Source organism: Trichosurus vulpecula, chromosome 2 (assembly GCF_011100635.1).
Source record: "Trichosurus vulpecula isolate mTriVul1 chromosome 2, mTriVul1.pri, whole genome shotgun sequence".
In the NCBI taxonomy this organism is placed as follows: domain Eukaryota; kingdom Metazoa; phylum Chordata; class Mammalia; order Diprotodontia; family Phalangeridae; genus Trichosurus; species Trichosurus vulpecula.
Genome location: NC_050574.1, coordinates 19,678,912 through 19,698,801, shown reverse-complemented (window position 1 = coordinate 19,698,801; position 19,890 = coordinate 19,678,912). Strand labels below are relative to the sequence as shown.

The window sequence follows — 19,890 nt, the reverse complement described above, 5'->3', positions numbered from 1 at the left end:
GGGCCACCCCAGCGCTTTCCAGGGGCACGCCTCTCTGTTTGGGTGCATAAGACCCTAAGGTCACTCAGCCCCGGGGTGGGAAGAGCTCAGTGGCCAGGTGGGAAGGCGCGTGCCCAGGCTTGGGAGGGTGTTTGGATGAATCCTGGGTGGGTGGCGTTTCCACGAGAAGCTGTTGCGGGTGAAGGGTCGGGATTTTGGTGAAATGCTGGTCAGAGCGGACATGTCCAGCATCGTTTGTCCTCCGAGGATCCACCCGAAGTTTTACTATGGGCACGATGCAGTGGAAAGAAGCTTGGCCCGGCCCGGCTGCTGCTCCTTCACGCTGCACCAGCCCTTGCCACCGTAGGGGCGGGGAGCCTGGGGAGGGGCCAATGGAGAGCCAGCCTCGGGCGGGACTGGGAAACCTCGAGGACAGAGGGGACCAGGGACACGTCCGGGCCCCTCCATCCCCCACCCCGGCCTCCCTTCTCCCGCCACACCGGACCTCAGGGCAGGCGGGAGCCCACGTCACCCGGCCTCTGGTGCCCTCGGGAGGACTTCGGACGCCGGGCCGGGCTCGCGGGGCGCGCGCGTGCCGCACCCCGCAGCCCAGGGACCCGGGGCCGACGCCGGGAGGACGAGGGGGTGGGCCCTGGGCCGGCCAGTGGCGGTCCGGCCCCGCTCGGCCCGCCCCCGCGCCCTCCCGGCGCTCTGATTGGCTGCGCGGCGGGAGCGCGCTCGCGTCGGGGGGCGGCCCGACGCCGCTTCCAAAGCGAGGCCGAGAAGGTCACGGCGGAAGGCGCGCGCGGCGCCGGCACGTTCGTGGAGAGAGCGGGCGAGCGAGCGGCTCCTGGCGTTGTCCCGCCGCTCCTTCGCGCAGGGGCCACGCCGCTTTGTCTGCCCGGCCCGGCCCGGCCCGGCCTCGCTGCGCCGCGCCGCGCCGCGCCGCTCTGCCCGCTCCGGCCGCGGCGAGAGGAGCGGCCATGGAGGCCGTGAGCGCGCTGCTGGCCGGCTGCCCCACGGGCGGCCTGGCCGGCGGCCTCGGGGTCACGGTGTGCGCCGCCGCCGGCGTGCTGCTCTACAGGATCGCGCGCAGGTGAGTGCCCCGCGTGTCCGCGAGACCTGCCCGGGACTCGAACCCGGGGCCGTCGGGGCAGACGCTAGCGGGCACCGGCCGCCATTCTCGTCCGCTGCAAAGTTGGCCAGAAGGCTGTTGCCCGCTTCCCCGAGTGGGGGGCGGGGTCGTGGCCCCAGACTCCGTGGGCGTGGGAGCGTTGGGGTGCGTCCCACCCTTCCTGACCCCGTGTGGGGTTTTCTTGGCGGAGATACCGGAGAGGTTTGCCCTTTCCTTCTCCGGCCCGTTTTACAGATGAGGAAACTGAGGCAAGCAGGATGAAGTGACTTGTCCAGGGTCACACGGCTAGGAAGCGTTTGAGGCTGTATTTGAACTCTGGGCTTCCTGACTCCATCCGCCGCACGGCCTAGCTGCGCATGGACTCCGGAGGAAGGGATGGGGAAACTGAGGCTCCCGAGCAGAAACTGTAGCCCCAGGGTCACACCCAGCCCGCAGGGAAGCCCCTCCCCTCCCTTTTGAACCGCTACAAATGCCTGCGGTGGCAGCCCTGGGGAGGGGGCTCCTCCTCACCTTTCCTTCTTCTTTCACGTACCCCACTCTTCCCCATTCTGTGATTAGGTGACAAAAGCCAGCTGCCTGTTCCTCTAACAAGATTCCCCATCTCCCGACTCCAGGCATTTCCTCTAGCTGTGCCCCGTGCCAGGAATGCCCTTCCTTCCTTCCCCTCTCCATGTCCTCCTTGGCTTCCTTCCAGTCTTAGCTAAACAGGAAGCTTTCCCTGCTCTTCCTCAGTGCCGGTGCCTGCCCTCTATTAATTGTCTCCAGTTTATCCCGAGCCCCTAGAAAAGCGCCTGGACGAGCTAAGCATTTGGTGATGCTTGTTGATTGAATGATGGACCCCCTTCCCCATAACGGGATTATGTCATCCTCCTATAGCCGGAAAGAAGGATTCCCTGCCTGGCCGAGGCGGAGAAGACCTGAATTCAAATCTCCTCCGACATTAACATCCCGACCCTTCCTCATTTGTGGAAGGAGGAGCTTGGTGTCCATTCAGTACGAAAGCATCCCTTTGGGACGCGCGTCGATCGTGTTTTATGTTTCTGCTTCTTCTGTGAAATGTTGCCCAGTTACATTGTAATCTGGTTCTGGAGCCGGCCTGGGCACTCCTGTGCGGGGCCGGCCTTGCCCCCGAAGCCCTTGTAGCTCCCCATGTCAGATGCTCGTGCGGGTGCAGAGTGCCCGAGGTGGGATCTGGACCTGGGGCCTTCTTCCTCCAAAGGGAACCTTTCCTGGCGCCCTCCCGCTTCCTTGTGTGCCCCTTCTGCATGGGTCTCATCTGGGATGATCCCAGGTATTGGTGTGACCCCCTCCCCACAGAAGAGCAGGACTGTGGTTTTGTTGGCTGGTTTTTGCCTTTCCGTGTATCCCCAGCGGAAGCACGTAGTAGGTGCTTTACACCGACCCTGTAACCCCCACGATGCCCACGTCCCCGGATTGTTGGAAGGCGTAAATGAGATAACTGAGCACCAAGTGCTCTTCAGAGGCCTGTGTAACTGTCAGTCCTCATAAACCAGGTGTGATTCATCGGCGGCAGCGGACAAACCTCCTCCCCCCAGGTGGCAGAAGTTCACACAGACTGCCAGGGACTGCTCAGCTCCAGGATGTTGGGGGCTGGGGCCCTCCCCAGGCCAGTCCCTCCTGGAGGAGACCCTTGAAGCAATGGGCCGGGCCTTCCCTCCTCAGAGACCTTGAAGTTCCCCGGGATTGGGACTCCATGAAAGAGGGGAGGGCGTCACTGTCCTGCTATTTATAGAGGGGGCCCAGGGTGAAGGGAGGGAGGGGACTAGGGGACAGAAAGACCTGGGTTCAGATTCTGCCCCCGGCAAGTCCTGGCTGTTGGACCCTGGGCTACTCACCCAACCTCCCTGAGCCTCAGTTTCCTTATCTGTAGAACAAGGGTTAGACTCGATGACCTCTGGGGTCTGTGATCCTGGGGGCGCAAAAGGCCCAGGATGTTGCCTTGCTTCAGTCTGTGGCGGCACAGCCCCTCCCCATTGTCTGGGCTGCAGGAGGGTCAGTTAACCCGCATTGATTAAGCACCTGCAGTGTGCCAGGCTCTGTACTAAGTGCTGGCCAGAGGACAGCCCCAGCCCTGGGAGAGCTTCCGTTTGATGGGAGAGACAACACCTGCCGCTCAGGGTTGGGGTGGGGGCTCAGGTGAGATTTCCGAGGCCGCTGGCCCTTTGTTGCAGCTCTCCTGTTTATACATGGGAGACCGAGGCCGGGAAGTTCAGTGATCTGTCCAGCATCCCACACTAAACGTGTTTAATAAGTCTTCGTGGACTTGAATTAAATGTAGTCTTCTCTCAGGCTCCAAGTCCTGCGCTTGGGTTCTTCCATGCTTAGCAAATGCCCTTGAAGGGCCACCCTTTGAAAAGTGCCAGAGCTGGGGTTTGAACCCCGGTCGTCCGATTCCACGTCCACCCCGAGTCCTTGCTGTCTCACTCTGCCAGTGTTCTCTGCCCTCCTCGGCTCCCTTCGGGCCCTGATGTCCTGTGATGGGTGGCCTTGTGATCGGGGTGGGGACCCGGGAGCAGAGTTGGGGCAGTGGTCCCTCGATCCTGGCCGGCCGCCTTTCAGCCCCTCCCAGATGTCCCCACGGTCCTGGTGTCTGCTGTAGGTGACCCAGGTGGGGGCTTCAGAGGCCAGCCCTTCCCTGCTGAGGAAGGCCCTCAGGACTCTCCTCCCAACCCTGGGCCCTGATTCTTCCTGGCTGGGGGGCCCAGCCCCCTGCCCAAGGGGCTTGGTTAGCGGTCATTCTCTGCCTCCCAGAGCTGTTATTGCAACAACACAGTTAGGAGTTTTGTGGGCACCTTCTGGAGCCTTCTGGAGCAGTGAAGTGGGGAGGTTACTTTTTTCTTTTGGAGGGGGCGAGGCAGAGCAATTGGGGTTAAATGACTTGCCCAAGGTCACACAGCTAGTAAGCGTGTCAAGTGTCTGAGGCCACATTTGAACCCCAGTCCTCCTGACTCCAGGGCCGGTGCCTACGCTGCGCCACCTCACTGCCCCTGGAGGTTACTTTTAAAGTAGCCTTTTTAGTATAAAATTTTAAAAATTCAATGAACATCGGCGGCTCAACATCCAAAGAATAGACGTGAGGATGCTGTATGAAAGTGGGAACTCCTCTGGTGTGGCATTTATGTGTTTTGAGAAAAAGTGGGGGCGTTCTTTCAGAGGGTGATGTCACCCCAGGGAGGGGAGGGGCTCGGCTCGGCATAGGACAAGTGCTTTCACCTGGTCTTCACAACAGCCCTGGGAGGGAGGTGCACTAGCAGTATTCCCGTTTTAGAGGTGAGGAAACTGAGGCCGCAGAGGTGAAGCGACTTGCTATAAGCATGTGAGGACATATCTGAGCTCAGGCCTGCTGCGCCACTGACTAGAGCACCCCAGCAGCGCGGGGAGCGGCCTTGGGGCAGGGCAGGCCAGGCGTTGGGGTTCAGGGTGGGAAGCCAGAAAGCGCCCTTGTCTTGGGTCTGCGCCTTGAAGGGCCCAGAGTCAGGTGAGGGGCATCTGTAAAGCCCCTTGGAGGGAGAGTGACTGGTGGGAACTCGTTAGACGGTTTAGGGAGCTTGAGTCTCTGGGGAGATGTGGCTTCTCTCTGCTTCACGAGGAGGCATGAGATGGGCCTCCCTCCCTCCTTCATTTTTAAGTGAAGTTAGCCTCATTCCTGAGTGCTTTGTAATTGCCCCTGTGGTGTCACCCACCCTGGAACATTGCAGATAGGGAGAGAGGAGACAGGCATTTAGGAAGTACCTCCGGTGTGCTGAGCCCTTTACAAAGGTGATCTCGTCTGCTCTCACACCGACCCTGGGGGGTAGGTGCTGTCGGGGCCTGGAGGCAGGAAGGCCCGAGTTCAAATTGGGCCTCAGGTAGTTCCTGGCTCTGTGAAGCTGGTCCTCTGTTGGCTGGAGTTTCCTCGGCCGTAATATGAGGATAACAACATCTACCTCCCAGCGTCGGTGGGACGCTGAGATAATAGTTATAAAGCCTGGCACACAATGGCTGCTGTCTAAGTGCGTATCCCCTTCCCTTTTCCCTATTATGATCCTGGTTTGCAGTTGGGGAAACTGAGGTACACGGATCGTGGGCTGCCCAGAGTTACTCAGCTAGTAGGCGTCTGAGGCCACATTTGAACTCAGGTCTTCCTGACTCCACGCTTGGTGCTCTCTACAATTTCCAGTCTTAGACAGTTGTCCGGGGCCCAGAGACGGGCACGGTCACAGGCAGCTTGGGGCTCGAATTGGGACTTCAGGCTACCAAGACGGGTCTGTATCTCCTGTGTGTGTGACCAGAAAGAAGGATGAGTTTTGGGTTGAGATCTTGGCTCTGCGATGTACAGCCTGTGTGGCCTTGGGTAAGTCATTTTCTTCTCCCTGGGCCTCGGGAGCCTCCCATGTAAAAATGCAGGGTTGGACTGAATGCCTCTCTCTCTCTCGGCACTTGGCGCTCCAGCGGCGGCGCACAGAAGTCAGGACCCGACTACAGATGTGTGCTGGGCCTCAGTTTCCCCGTCTGTAGAACAAGCGCCCTCCCAGCTTTCAGTTTGGGGCTCTGGGTGTTCTTGTCCCTTGTTGGACAGATGGAAGCTGCCTCCCACCTGAGATCTTTCCTGCTTTGCAGACCAGCTACTAGGGGCTCCCCGCCGTGTTGTACTGACTTTATGTCTGGTTGTGCATGTGGAAGGCCGTCCTCAGCCTCTAGGCTGACCCCTCCGCTTTACAGATGAGGAGATGGGGGAGGCCCAGGTGGGGAGGGCGCTCACTGAAGGCCAGCCCTTCACACCCTGCCGAACCAGAAGGGTAGAATGTACATCCTCAGAGGTCCGAGCTGGCCTTTCTTATCCTCTCCTTCTGCTCCCTTGTTTCAACAATCCGGCTAGCAGCTTCTGTGGGAGTGTAAGATCCACCTACAGCCAGCACCCAGAAAACTGCCAACAGCACAGGTTCTTTTGATCGGCTTTAATAAGGAAAGCAAGGTTAAAGGGGTTGACAAGCTTACTTTAATTCAGCATACAAATATCATTCACTTAGTTCGGGGGAAGAGACCAACACACTGAACTTCAGAGCAAAATACAAACAAATTACAAACATCAACAGACAGACCCAATGCAATTCATAGTTACCAACATCAAGGTTCATCCCGGGAGCTCAGAACAAGGGCTGGCCCAGAGTCACGAGCCACCACTGCTGCAGGAAAGAGCTCCTAAGAACAGACAGCCAACCCCTGGTTTTTATATCTTTTTCAGCGTCAGGGGTGAGTCACACATTCGACTCACCCGTGACCTAGAATTGTCACAAAGAGGCGGACTTAAACCCACGTGGTCTAAAAGCCTCTGCTCTCCCAGACATGTAAACTAGGCCCTCCCTGGAGTTAGCCCCACCTTGGGCCCCACCTTAGCTGCCCATCCACACCTACTAAGGTTTTATACCTAATAGGGGTTTGGGCCTGGGGCTTAGCACCTAGTAAGGCTCAATCAAAGACACTGAATTAATCAAAGGAAACAAAGGCCAAACTCTTCAAGGGCACTTGTTGAACTAAGTGCTAAGGAGCCCATTTTGATTACCAACACATCCCTCTGCCCCCAGGATCTGGCATACAGTAGGTGTTTAATAATTAGATATTTATTGCTTGAGCTGCTGCTCCCCCACCCCCACCTTTCCTGTTAATGATGGGCAGGTGGGCTTTCCTCCATCCATGGAGAGGCCTTGGGTCTCTAGGGATTGATGAAATCAACAAATATTAACTCAAGGAATTTGCCCATCGAGTCAGGAAGAAAAGGCACCAGCCCCCCAAACTGCATGGCGCTTCATTGATGTCTGAGGGAGCGAGCTGGTGTCCACCTGCAAGGATCAGGGAAGGCTTCCTAGAGGAAACATAAGTAAGAATGCCATGCTTTTGCACTGGCTGTGGCCCATGCCGGGAATGCCCTCCCTCCTCATCTGCCTCTTAGCATCCCTTTAGAGCTCAGCTTAAGTGTTACCGTCCTATTTGAAGCCTTTCTCGGTTCCTTCCCACCTTTGGGAGGCCAATGCTTTCCTACCCAAATTACCTCCCTTGTATTTATTTGGCTAGGTTGTGGAGTACAGTGGTGGGGCGGCTAGAGTTGGGAAGACTCATCGTCCTGAGTTCGAATGCAGCCTCAGACACTTCCTAGCTGTGTGACCCTGGGCAAGTCACGTCACCCTCTTAGCCTCAGTTTCTGCATCTATTGAGTGAGCTGGAGAAGGAAATGGCAAACCACTCTAGCATCTTTGCCAAGAAAAGCCCAAACAGGGTCATGGAGAGTTGGACGTGACTGAACATGTGCGTGCGCATTTGATGCTCTCTCCCTCTTGAAGACAGGAACTCGTTTTCATTACTGCTTTTTCTTTGTATCCCAGGCCCTTAATAAGTGTTTGTTTAATTTATTGATAATAGAAATGAAGAAGGAGGACCTATCAGGAAAACTTTGATGGTGTGAGAATGCAAGGTAGTGGGGTTTTGTTTTGGAAGGGTTGGTGTCAGAGTTGTTGGTTTTGCCTAGAGTATCTGGGGGGCAGCTAACAAGATGGAATAAGGTTGGAAAAGTTCACTTTGCTTGGGAGACAGGTGGGAGCCACAGAAGAGGTTTGAGCAGAGGAGTGCTGCAGCTTGTTAGAATTAAGGCTAGGGCTGCAGTCTGAGCTTGTCTCTGCCCTGGGGTTTGGGTGTCCTGGGGCCGGTTGTTCAGAATTCCCGGACTCAAAGTCAGAAGAAATCTCACTGGTCACTGGCTTACCTGACAAGTGGTCATCTAGCCTGTGCTCAAAGTGAGGGGGAGCCCACCCCCTCCCCAGGTGGCCCTTTCCACTTCCGGATGCCACTGGTGAATTGTTGGCAAGTTTTTCCACACCGGGAAACCTAAATCTACCTTTCAGCCCCTTCTCCCCGTTGCTTTTCTTGTTCTTCCGTCTGAGGCCAAGCAGAGCCCGGCTCGTCTCCCCCAGGCTGGCTGTCTCCTCTCCCACCAGCTGCTCTTCACACATCCCCAGGCTTGTTCTCTTCCTTTTCATTGAACCCACCCTCACAGACAGAGGGCAAAGAGCCTCAGCACTCTCTGGACTTCTTTACCTGAGCATGGCCTTCAGTCAGCGTTCTCGGCCGTAGCACACCCCTGGTAGAAGCTTGAGCGGCTGTCTGACTCCACTCCCTCGGCTCACTCTTATAGAGTGAATTTTTTTCGAGCCAAGTGTAAAATTTGACATTGTTCCTTGTTTAATTGCATCTTATTTAATAGATTTGACAGCATTCTAGTCTGTTAAGATCTTTTGGATCCTGTCTCAGTCACCTGGTGTTGGCCTTACCAATGAGCTCTGTGCCATTGGCACATTTGATGAGCGAGACATCTAGGCCTCCATCCAAGTCATTGATAAAAATATTGCCCAACTCAGGAGGGGAGACCTCAGACTCCAGTAAGCATGCCCGGGGAGGAGGGGGGAGGGTCAGATGCAGGGACTTGGGACTCATCCCCCAAATGATACCAACTTGAAGTTGGGATGGATTTGAGAAGCGGGGGCTGGGGAGAGACATCCCTAACCTTCTGCGGTCGAGATCTTGGAGGGCATTTTCCCCGGTCCCTCTTGGGGTCCGTCGTTCCTGAGTTCCATGGCCCATCGATAAGATCCAAGATGGCATCTCTTTGGCCATCCTTCTTTCTGGCTATTGGCAACTGATGATGAGTGGTCTTGGGGGAAAGGGTGGCAGCCCATAGACCTTAGAAGACATCTGGTCCAGGCCTCCTATCTTACAGAAGGGGAAACCAAGGCTCAGGTTCTGGCCAAGGTCATGCTGGCAGAACCAGGGCCTCTGAGCCCAGATCCAGTTTTCTTTCCAAGGAATGGGCAGGTGGGGGGCGGTTAGCCCCTTTCTCTTTTTCCTTAAGTGACTGTTTTTCATGGCCCTGGAAGACTAGACTCAGTAGTTAGAAACCTGATAGAAAACAGAATTTGTTTTCCTTGGATTTGGGTTGATTTCAATCAGCCTGAAGGCGCCTAGATGGATACCAGCCGGGTGACCCTGGACAAGTCACTTCCTATCAGCCTCTGTTTCCTCGTCTAGGAAATGGGGATGATAGAGCCTACACCACAGGACTCCTGGGAGGTCAGATAACAATGACACATGTAGAGGGATTTCTGAACTTTAGAGCAATCTGTAAATGCTGTGATGCTGCTGCTGAGGACGGGGCCTGCGTCTTCCTGGGAAGCCAACCCTGGGGCTTGTATTGCCAGGGAAAGACTCTCTGGGGCCTGGGGTCTTACAGGGATGGGCGGTGGGCCGGCCCACCCTTTCCAAAGGAGGCAGCAAAGGCAGAGTTGCTAAGATGATGGGGGCGGGGCTGCCAGGTGGGATTTGGGGGCCAGAGTTGGAGAAGAGAATGGCATTTTATCATCCCTGCCCTCCATCCTTCATGGCTATGGTTTCCTGAGGGACCTTTGACAGCCTGGCAAGGAGGGGTGCTCAGGAGCAGGAGGAGGAGCAGGTTTCCTGGGCCTAGGCCACAGCCCTTCCCCCCACCCCCAAGCCTAGCCTCTTAGGGCAGGTTTCATTCTTTGGGAAGCCTGCGCAAGGTAGGAGAGCCCTGTGGGGTGGAAGGGGCACCGTTGCTTTTTGTCTTATCCCAACACACCTGCCCTTGGAATTAGCCCAAACCAGGTGCTGAGGGGCATGGTGGGAGCCTCAGGTCCCTGGCAGGGAGGAAGCTGGCTGCTGTATTCCTGTATTAAAATAATGCAGCAGAAGCCAGAGTAGGGTGTTGGACTGGGCCAGGGCCTCATTGGCAGAGGTCCCTTTCTCCTAAGGGAGAGGGCCTGTTAATTTTTATTTTAAAGTGAGAGGGCTGAATAGAATGGCCACCTCTCAACCTTGTAGATGCTGGGGACCCCTCTCAGAGCCATGTTTTTAAAGGCATACAATAAAATATAGAAGGTTACAAAGGGAACCAAAGCCTAGTTTGTGGGCCCTGATCCTCTGATCCTGGTGGGGGACATCTCCATCCCAGGCCTGAGGTTTCCTGAGGTTGGTTCTTATCTCACCTTGGAAGAAGCCCCAAGGGCTGGTGCTGGGACCAGAGGTTTAGAGCTGTCACTTCCCAGATGGGCCACCGACATTTAGGGCCATTGGGAGATTCCTAGGTGCAGAAGCTGGAATCCCCCTGTCTCCTGGGAATTCCTAGAGCAGGTGCATGTGCCGCCACCGCGCTCCCCGCCCCCCTCCCTCCCGCCAGGCTCTGCATCATTTTGTGAAATTTGGAACCATTTCTTTCGCAGCCAGTCAGGAGGTGAGTTGCAGAAGCTCAGGACTTGGGGAGCCCACAATACCAGGTGGGCTGTGCCTGCAGAATTAATGGGGAACCTGTGATGGACAGAGACCTGGCTGGATTTCTTAGAGCAAGGGGAGATAGAACGGTCTGCTCGTTAATCATCCTCAGCTCTTGGGGGAGGTCTCTTGGCTCTTCTCCTGTCCTCTCTTGTGTTTGGTTTTTTCCTGCTGGCAGGTGTGGGGCGGGGGCACCTGGAGGTGCTTTGGGAACAGGGAAGAGACAGCCTTGGAACGTGCCTGCCTGTGCAGTGGGGGCGATGGTGGATACATGGGAGTTGGCCCACTGCTGAGGGCATGTTGTGTCCTGAGACCCTTGGAAAAGCTTAAGATCACATCTGTCTTCAGGGAATTTATGATCTAATTAGAGATTCAGGGCTCATCCCCACCAAAGACAGTGGTAGAGGGAGTGGTGAGTGGGAGTGAAGGAAGTACGTCCTCCTGATGTCCACACTGCCCAGTGATCATTCAGAAGGGGGGAGGCGCATTTATAGAGCGCCTGCTGTGTGCTTAACATGTGTGATGTGGTTGGGTCCTTAACAGCCCTGAGAGGGAGGTCAGGCAGGCAGCGGTTAGGGGATGCCGCAGTACACCGAGCACCAGTGTTGGAGTTGGGAAGATCCGGTTCAAATTTGGCCTCAGACTGACTGTGTGACCCTGGGCATGTCACTTCACCTCTGCCTCAGTTTCCTCCTCTGCAGAATGGGTCTAATTGCAGCACCTGCTTGAGCACCTATTACCTTCTAGGCCCCGTGATGGGGGATGGTGATATGAAGCAGTCTCCCTGCCCCTCTGGGGTTAGGGCAGCCCAGCTTTGGCACCGTCTTCTATTGGAGGCACAGCCTGGTTCTCTCTCCCCTCCCCAAATTGTTTTATATTTGCTTCTTCCATATTTTAAATGTTTTGTTCTCAACTTAAACACCCAATAAAACAAGTGTTTCCATCCACATGGTGGGACGGGACAGAAAGGCTGGTCCAAGAAATGATGATGCTCTCAGGTTCAGCCTGTGGCTCCTTCTCGCCGTCCTTCATTCTTCGTAGGTGTTGGTTGTGTTCTCACCAATGTGTTGGTTGTTTCTCCCCAGCGAATAGGGAGCTCTCTGAGAGTGGGGACTTTTCATTTGGGTTTTGTAGATAATGTACAACCTGCCTCCCTAAATGCTTAGTGAGTGGGGTGGGATAATGGGAGGCTTTGAGGCGAAAATGGACCCAGGTTCAAGTCCGGTCTCTGACCCACGGTGTCTAGACCTCAGGAAGCTCTGTAAGATTAAACATTTCAGAGCGGGTGCTCGTGGGCATTGGGAGGAGAGTTTCCTTCCACCAGTGAGAGGGGATTTGTGGAGAGGGGATTTGGCCAGAGAGGGTGCCGATGTTTGGAGTGTGGGTTGTCTTTGGCAGAATCCAGCTGTCACCCCATCTCTGCTGGTTCTGGGGCTCCTGACCACGAGGATCAGTCAGGCAGAATATATTGCTGTCATGTCTGACTCTCTGTAACCCCATTTGGGGTTTCCTTGGCAGAGATACTAGAGTGGTTTGCCATTTCCTTCTCCAGCTCACTTTACAGATGAGGAAACCGAGGCAAACAGGGTAGAGTGACTTGCCCAGGGTCACACAGCTAGGAAGTGTCTGAGGCTGGATTTGAACTCAGGAGGATGAGTCATCCTGACTCCAGGCCCGGCACTCTGTATATGATGGTGCTGCTGCCCTCAGCGTCTCCCCGTTTAGAATGCTTAAAATGTATTCTGCATTGCATAGCTATATAGAGAACTGGACCGGGAGTTGGGCCTGCCTGCATGCACGTCTTACTGCAGATATATCAGCCATGCAGATGTGTGGCCAGGCTGTTTCGTGTCTCTGGGCCTCATCTGCAAGATGGCCTCAGAGGTCATCTCTCAGAGCTAGCCAAGGGCATCCCTCTTGTCCTCTTCCCCCAAAGCAGCAGCCAGATGGAGCAGTGGGTGGAGCTCTGGGCATAGAGTCAAGAAGATCCAGGTTCCTGTTTGGCCTCACGCTGGCTTTGTGACTAGGGGCAAGTCACTTTACAAATGTCTACCTGCCTCAGTTTACTCCTCTGGAATAATACATTAATGGCACCTAGCTTCCAGGGTTGTTCTGAGGCTCAGATGGCACATAGTAGGCCCTACAGAAATGCTTGTCCCTTCCCGGCCCCCAGGGCAATGCTGCCTGACTCTGCCATTTTTCCTCTAAGCTTTATTCTTGGGGCAGATGATGAGGCAGAAGGTGAATGGGCTTTGGCCTCCTTGGTTGCAGCTCAGAGATCAGCGCAGAGGGCCAGTCTTCCTGCCCACCTAGGGGCAAGAAGCCAGACTTGACCCGCGGGTCATTTATTAAGCACCCACTCTGTGCTGGGCACCTAGCTGAGTATTCACTCAGAGCTGCCCCTCACAGCCGAGGGCTGGAGGGAGGGAGCAGCCGTTGGCTCGCATTGGAGGTGCCAGGATCCCTTGTGCAAAATCGTATTATGTTTAGGCTTCCAGAGCTGAGAATGTGTCCGTCCAGTTGCCCTTCCTTCTGGCCCCAGTTGAGCCCACCGGCATTGAAGCTGAGCAGCTGGTGTCCCCCTAGCACAGATCCCCCAGTGTCTGGATTTGGGATTATCTGGTGGTCACCCACCTGTCACACAAGCGTGCACGGCCAGGGGACTGACCAATGGGGAGTGGAGCAGTGGGAGGCCTTGCTGTCGGGTTAGGACAGCTGTCCAGCAGCTTCGGGCTGGACTCATATTTATTTCACTTGTTTTTGCATCAAGAAGCACCATTTTCTTCAGCCCCAAACTCCCCTGGGCTGTGCTTCCGGAGCCTGGGGAGGTGGCCGGGTCCTGTACTGGATTCATTGACCATGTCTGAGCACCCAGACTCAGGCTTCAGGAGGATCTGGCAGAGTTTAGGGCTCAGAAGAGGGTGAGTCTGACCTTTGCTTTGCTTGCCCAGGCTCCCTGGGTGCTCTCCTGGGCCTGCAGCCTGGGCCCCAGATGGTCTTGGTCAGGAAGCCCCAACCTGCTTGTGGGGGAGGTGCTGGAGAGGCCCCTCTCCTCCTCCTCGGGGAAGGCTTCTTCTTTCTTGGTTCTGGGGCCGTGTTCTGGCCACCCGCCTTCGTGCTCCCCCTGTGTTTCCTCCCTGAAACGTTCTTACGTTTGGATGAGGGTGGCGTTGTATCATCTGTGGGGAGCTTCTTCTGACAGACGAAGCTGAGGCCCAGAGAGATGATGCGGTGTGTCTAGGCGGTCAGCCTCAGGTCCTCACATTCCACATTGTGCCCTCTTAGACTTGGGCTGATGGCATGCCCCCATTCTGTGGGTGGGGAACACCGAGGTTGCTCCCCCACTGATTACTCTCTCTGTCTTTTTTGTTTAGGAAAAAGCCGACACACACAACTGTCAACTGCTGGTTCTGTAATCAGGACACCGTGGTGCCCTACGGGAACCGGAACTGCTGGGATTGCCCCAACTGTGAACAGTACAATGGCTTCCAGGAGGTAGGCCCAGTGAGCAGGGCCCTCGGGGGACCTCCAGGAGCAGGGCCTTCAGAGAATGGGCCCTCGGGGTGCAGGGCCCTCCAGGAGCAGGACTGGGGGTGGCCTGGGGGAATCTGTCCACAGCAGCTCCAAGCTGGTAGGCTTAGGCCTTATGCATTGTGTACGTCCTTAGGTTTTCTCTCCCATTCTGAGTGTAAGCTCCCGGAGGCCAGGGACTGCCTTTCAGTTTGTACCCAGCACTAGCTCAGGGCCTGGCACACAGGTACTTCATGAATGCTGACTGAGTGGTTGATTGCTATCCCTCCCGACATATTTCCCAGTTAATGGAGTCAGATCCTTGGATGGGTATTGATTGCTTCCGGTGGGAGGTAGGGCCCTCAATTCTTGTCTCTACCTCCTGCCGCCCCCCAGCCTCTGCTCTCTCAGCTGAGCGTGATTGCCCCCACCCGCTCTCTCTCCCACATCTGCACCTCCTGCAGCCTTGGAATCTGCAGGGATCAAACTTGCACCTGCCCGATTCCCTTGGCTGCTCCCAGCCGAGGACCCTTCTCTCATTTCCCTTCCTGCCTCCACAGTAGCTCAATCTGTCGCCTCCTCTCTGCACCCTCCCAGATTCAGGCCCTCTCACCTCTACCCTGGCCTGGCTCCCTGCCTTCAGTGTCTTGCATGGGGATGCCAGAGGGATCTTCATAATACACAGCTCTGACCTTGGCTCTCCCATGTTCAGAGGGATTCATTGGCTCCCAGTTGCCTTTCCAATAAAAGGCTTGTCACTGTCTGGCCTCAAGAACATGATCTCTGCTGTTTTCTAGCCTCAGCCTCCCTCTCTGCCATTGTCTGGTCCTGGTCCCTTCCTAAAGGCATTCATCTCCACACCTGTCGCACTTGTACCTGCTGCGGTCCCTCCTTTCACTGCTCATCTCAGGTGCCGCCTCACCCAGGACACCTCAGTTTCTCCTCCCTGACACACCCCTGAAAATGATCTCTCCCTGCCTCCAGTTCTCTGTATCTTCATCCCTCTGTCTCTCCATCTCTGTGTGTCTCCGCCTCTGTCTCGTCTGTGTCTGTCTTCATCCTTCTCTTTGTCTTTCCCTCCATCTCTCTGTCTTGGTCTATCTCTGTCTCCAACTCTCTGTCTCCATCACTGTCTCTCTTTCTCTCTCACTCTCCCCATATTTACTATAACTCCCTGGCCGGTCTTGCCCTTTGCCCTCAGCACCAATGGCCTGCCTCCCTGTCTTTTGCCCGCCCTCTTCAGGATGTAGGCCCCTCAAGGGTGCTGAGCCTTGTGCCTTTGCACATGGTTGGGCTGTGCAGATGAGGCCTGTCTCTTTGCTGAAATGGTTTTGGGCCTCAGGTCCTGTTCTCTTCTTCCATCCCACCCTCCCCTGAGCATGCACAGCAATTTAGCCACACAGGCCCGCCATTGTTCCCCAGACCCAGACCTCTGTTCTGTCTCCTGTCTCCAGACTTCTGCCCTGGCTGTTTGCCTGTGACCCCGACGTGTCCCCCTTCTTTGAGGCCTGGCTCTTGTGTCACCTGCTTTAGGCACCCCCGGTGACCCCTCCTTTCTTGGGAGATGGAGCGGGACCCCCTCCTTCATCTGTAAGATGAGGGGATTGGATGCAGTGCCCCTGCGGTTCCCCCATGGCTCCTGTTTTCTCCAGTTCTCACGCATGTCCTTATTGGGTTCTGTCGTGTGTCCCTCCTATGGATGATAAGCCCTTTGGGGGCAGGACAGGACAGGGCAGGACTGGGGCCCCTGCCAAAGGAGGAGGTAGGAGACACACTGCCCCCCTTGACTGTGTCTTCCCTCCCCTCCCCCCCCAGAACGGTGACTACAACAAGCCGATCCCTGCCCAGTACCTAGAGCATCTGAACCACGTGGTGACCAATGTCACCCCCTTCTGTGACAGCCCCCAGCCCCAGCAGTGGGTGAGCAGCCAGGTCCTGCTGTGTAAGAAGTGTAACAACCATCAGACCACCAAGATCAAGCAGCTGGCATCCTTCGCCCCCAGGGAGGAGGTGAGACGGGCCGCCGGCAGGGTGGGGGCCAAATGGGGCGCTGGCCGTTGGGGATGTGCTTTCTCCAGCCCCTGACTCTTGCCATTGGGAAAAGCAGATTTGTTCAATTGGTGGAGGTGAGCCGGTTCCTGGTCACCTCCCTCTTGCCTCTCTCCATGTCCCTGGCACATGCATGCCTCCCGTGTTAGATTGTGGTGGGCTCACCAGAGGCTGCTGGTGGCTGGGCCTAGAGGCAGGAAGACTGGTTCAAATCCAGCCCCGGACGCTTTCTGGGACTCTGGGCAAGTCATTTAACCCCTGCTTGTCTCGGGTTTCCTCATCTGTAAGATAGGATAACAACAACCCCTGCCTCACAGGACTGTTGTGAGGATGAACACAGTGCCTGGCATGCCATAGGCCCTGTAAATGCTACCTCCTTCCCTCCCCATCCCTCTGAGCTCTGACAGTAGCGGAGAAAGTGCTGGCTTTGGAGTCAGGACCTGCGTGTTAACCTCTCTGGCCTCAGTTTCTCCATCTGTAAAATGAGGAGAACGTTGGATTGGAGGCCTCTGAGGTCTCTTGTGGCCCCAGGTCTAGGTTAGGGCCTTTCTGGGCCAGAGTACTTGGTGTCCCCTGCCTTGCCTACCCCCAGCATTCCTGAGTCTGCTGTTTCTGCAGAGGCCTCTCCTCCCTCCCCCCATCCTGCAGGTAACCGGTTTGTACCGGCATCAGGCCGCCGCTGGGAGCAGGGTGCCATGGTAACCAGGCAGGCGCTCAGCCGAGGCCCTCCTCCCTCCCACACACAAAGTGGCTTTTGTTTTAGGGCTGGGGTCTGGGGTCTGGCGGGAGTGAGAGCTGTGAACCCCTGTGGCTGGGGAGGGCTCCCCCCAGTAGGGCCTGGGAAAGGGTGCAGGCATGTGGCCTGGTCTGAGTTGTGTCACAGCCCCCTGCCCAGGCCAGTGGGCTCGGAGCCTCTGTTTCCTGGGGAGGGGAGGAGGGAGCAGACACAGAGATTGGGCCTCCCTGTTTTGTCTTTGTGTCTCCTGACACAGCAGGGGCTTAGCAGATGCTCCTCACTGAGGGATGGCCCCCGCTTTTCTGGGAGAGCCCCCTCATGGCCAGGAGAGGGAGCCTGGAGTGTGGCCAAAAGGGACGAAGGACGACAGGCATTTACAGAGCGCTTTCAGACTTGACTGCCCCCATTTTACAGACGAGGAAGCTAGAGGTCAGAGGTGAAGTCACTTACACAGGCAATGGGGTCAGAGGCAGAATTGGAACCCAGGTCTCCCTAGCTCAGGCCAGCGCTAAAAGAGAAGGACGTGGTTGCTTCAAGTCCAGCTAAATTCCAGCTCCTCCAGGGAGCCTTTGCCAGGCCCCTTAATTCTAGGGCCTTCTCGTGTTGACGCTTTACAGGTTGCCCCATCTGTAGCTTGTTTGTGTGGGTTGTTTACACACTGTCCACCCTCGTTGGCCTGGAGCACCTTCAGAGCAGGGGCTGTCTTTGGCCTTTCTTTGCGTCCCCAGGACTCAGGACAGGACCTGGCACATAGTAGGTGCTTCATAAAGGTTTATTGATTGACAGTGCTATCTTGACCAATAACTGATCAGCTCCTTGCACTGTACGCTTCCTTATTCCTTCCCTCTTCTCTCCGCCACTGCTTTGGGGGTCAGGGGAGCCCCCCCCCCTTGGCTATCTCAATCAGACTTGGAGGAAGGCCAGAGGCGTTCGGCATTCAGTCAGTAAACAAACATTTATTAAATACCTACTGTGTGTGCTAGGTGCTTAATGTGCTCACTGGGGATACAAAGACAATTGCCGCCCTCAAGGAGCACAAGGGGTGAGGGGGGAGACAAAATGCAGACCGTCTAGCATTTGCTTGAAGATGTCCTTGAATTACAGAGTTGGAAGGCACCGTCCAGGCTGACTTATACCCAGGAGTCCCCGCCACACTGTGCCCAACAAGTGTTTGTCTAGCCGCTGGCTCATGGTGCCCAAGGAGGGGAACCTGCCACCTCCCCAGGCTGCCTGTTGCCCTCTTGGATAGCGCTAATGATCTTGTCGTCTCTCTGTCCCCGCCACCTCTGGGACCGAGCAGAGTGAGCAAAGCCCTGGTAGAAGAGTGGAGAAGAAGCTGGATTTATTGTCAGAAGACCCGAGCTTGCCTCCCAGCTCTGCCCCTTACTGGCAGTGTGACCCTGGGCCAGTCACCCAACTTGTGTGCACCTCGGTTTCCTCATCTGTAAAATGAGGAAGTTGGCCTAGATGTTGTCTGAGGTCCCTTCCAGCTTTAAATCCAGGGTCCTCAGGGAATCCCTCCTACATGACAGCCCTTCAGAGACTCAACAGCTCCCTTGTGCCCCCTGAGTCTTTTGTACTTGAGGCTAAACGTTTCTGGTTCCTCCAGCTGATCCTCACCTGAGACTCCCTGCTTGGCTTGCACCTGCCAGCGCTTACCCCGGGCTGCCCACTGGCATGCCCAGTCACTGCCTCTCTACACCCTTCAGACTCATCCTGAAATGCCCTTTCCTTCTTGCAGGTAGCTGCAGGCCTAGACTGGAATGTGGCCCTAACAGGAGCCTGCCCTCTTGCTGACCTAGGGGAAGTGTCCAAGTGTCCAGGCATCTCTGTGGCAGGAAAGGTTGCTGTGCCTGGGGAAGGAGGGAGGAAAAAATGAGGCCTGAAGCTCTTCCCACTCCACCTCGGTGGCGTACATGGGATGGGCCGAGCCGCCGTGGCGTCCCTGGCAGGTGTCCAGAGAGGGTGACCCAGAGGGAGAGCCAAGGCATCATGAGCTGGAGATGGCATCTCTGAGGAAAGAGAGAGAAAGGAGAGGAGCCAGCTGGCAGAGGGAGAGGGAGAGAGGTGAAGGGAGACAAGAGGGAGAAAGAGACACAGGGAGGGAGAGAGAGAGAGAGAGACAGGGAGAGTGATGAAAGAGGAGAGGGGGAGAAGGGAGGGAGAGCCGCCCCTGCCAGGGAAGGAGAAGATCTTGCTCATGCGGCCTGCTCTGTCAAGGCTGATGAGTACCCTGTTTCCATGGAAATGGGGGGGGGGCCTTCCTCTGGGTCATTGAGCAGAGAATGGAAAGCCACCCACGTTGGGGGAGGCGATTGGATGATACCTTTAGGCCCTTTACTGAGCATGGGCTGAAGTGGCTCCCGGTGTCTCGGTGTCCTCTGAGGGAGGACAGACATCCCGGGTAGGAGGCTCCCTTCTGCAGTCCTGTAGCCACCCTCATGCTTTCTTCTGAGACTGAGCTGTTTGTTCATGGCACCATCACTCAGGTGGGGGCCTGTGGGCAAGGCAGAAGAAGATAAAGCTCTTTGGAGGAGCTGCAAGCCCAGGGCTGTCTTGTGGACTCATCCAGAGACATTATGTGAGCTAGGAGATACAGAAGAGGAGTGAGTGCTGGAGTCAAGAAGATCTGAGTTCGAATGCTGCCTCACACGCATATTGCTGTGTAACCTTGGGCAGGTTATTCAACCTTCCTCAGTCTCAGTGTCCTCACCTGTGAAATGGAAACAGTAGCACCTGCTTTACAGGGTTGTTGTGAGAAATCAGATGAGAATGTTAGTAAAACATCAGCTAACCTTGACACCCCCTCAACGTAATGTCACCATTATCAAAGGAGTCTCAAGTCTGTGCCACGTGAGGGTCAGTGGAAGTCACTGGGGCTAGAGAAGAGAAGGAATCGGGGACAGGAAGAACGTGCTAGTGTCCTCAGGCTCATGAAAGGCCTTGCCCTCGTCAGGAGCAATGGGGGGAAGTCACAGAGGGGCGGATTCTGACTGGATGTCAGAAACAGCTCAGCAGTGAGTGCTGGCCCTAAGTAAGGTGGGCTGCCACCAGGAGCGCTGGCCTTTCCTTCCAGCAAACCTTCTGGGGCAAGGGCGGTGGAGAGAGATTCTACTTGTTTTAAGAAAAGCACCATTTATTCTGATGC

At 56.0% G+C, this 19,890-nt stretch overlaps 1 protein-coding gene across 1 annotated transcript in view; it reads left to right on the top strand.

Annotated features, from left to right (window-relative positions):
• The first annotated feature begins 962 nt into the window (after window positions 1-962).
• The window catches only part of TMEM201 (transmembrane protein 201), a 56,909-nt gene continuing 37,981 nt past the window's right edge, over window positions 963-19,890 (top strand). The window contains exons 1-3 of the mRNA XM_036743095.1: window positions 963-1,075; window positions 13,822-13,942; window positions 15,773-15,967. Of these exons, the coding sequence (XP_036598990.1) occupies window positions 963-1,075; window positions 13,822-13,942; window positions 15,773-15,967 (429 nt within the window). The remainder of the gene's footprint in view (window positions 1,076-13,821; window positions 13,943-15,772; window positions 15,968-19,890) is intronic.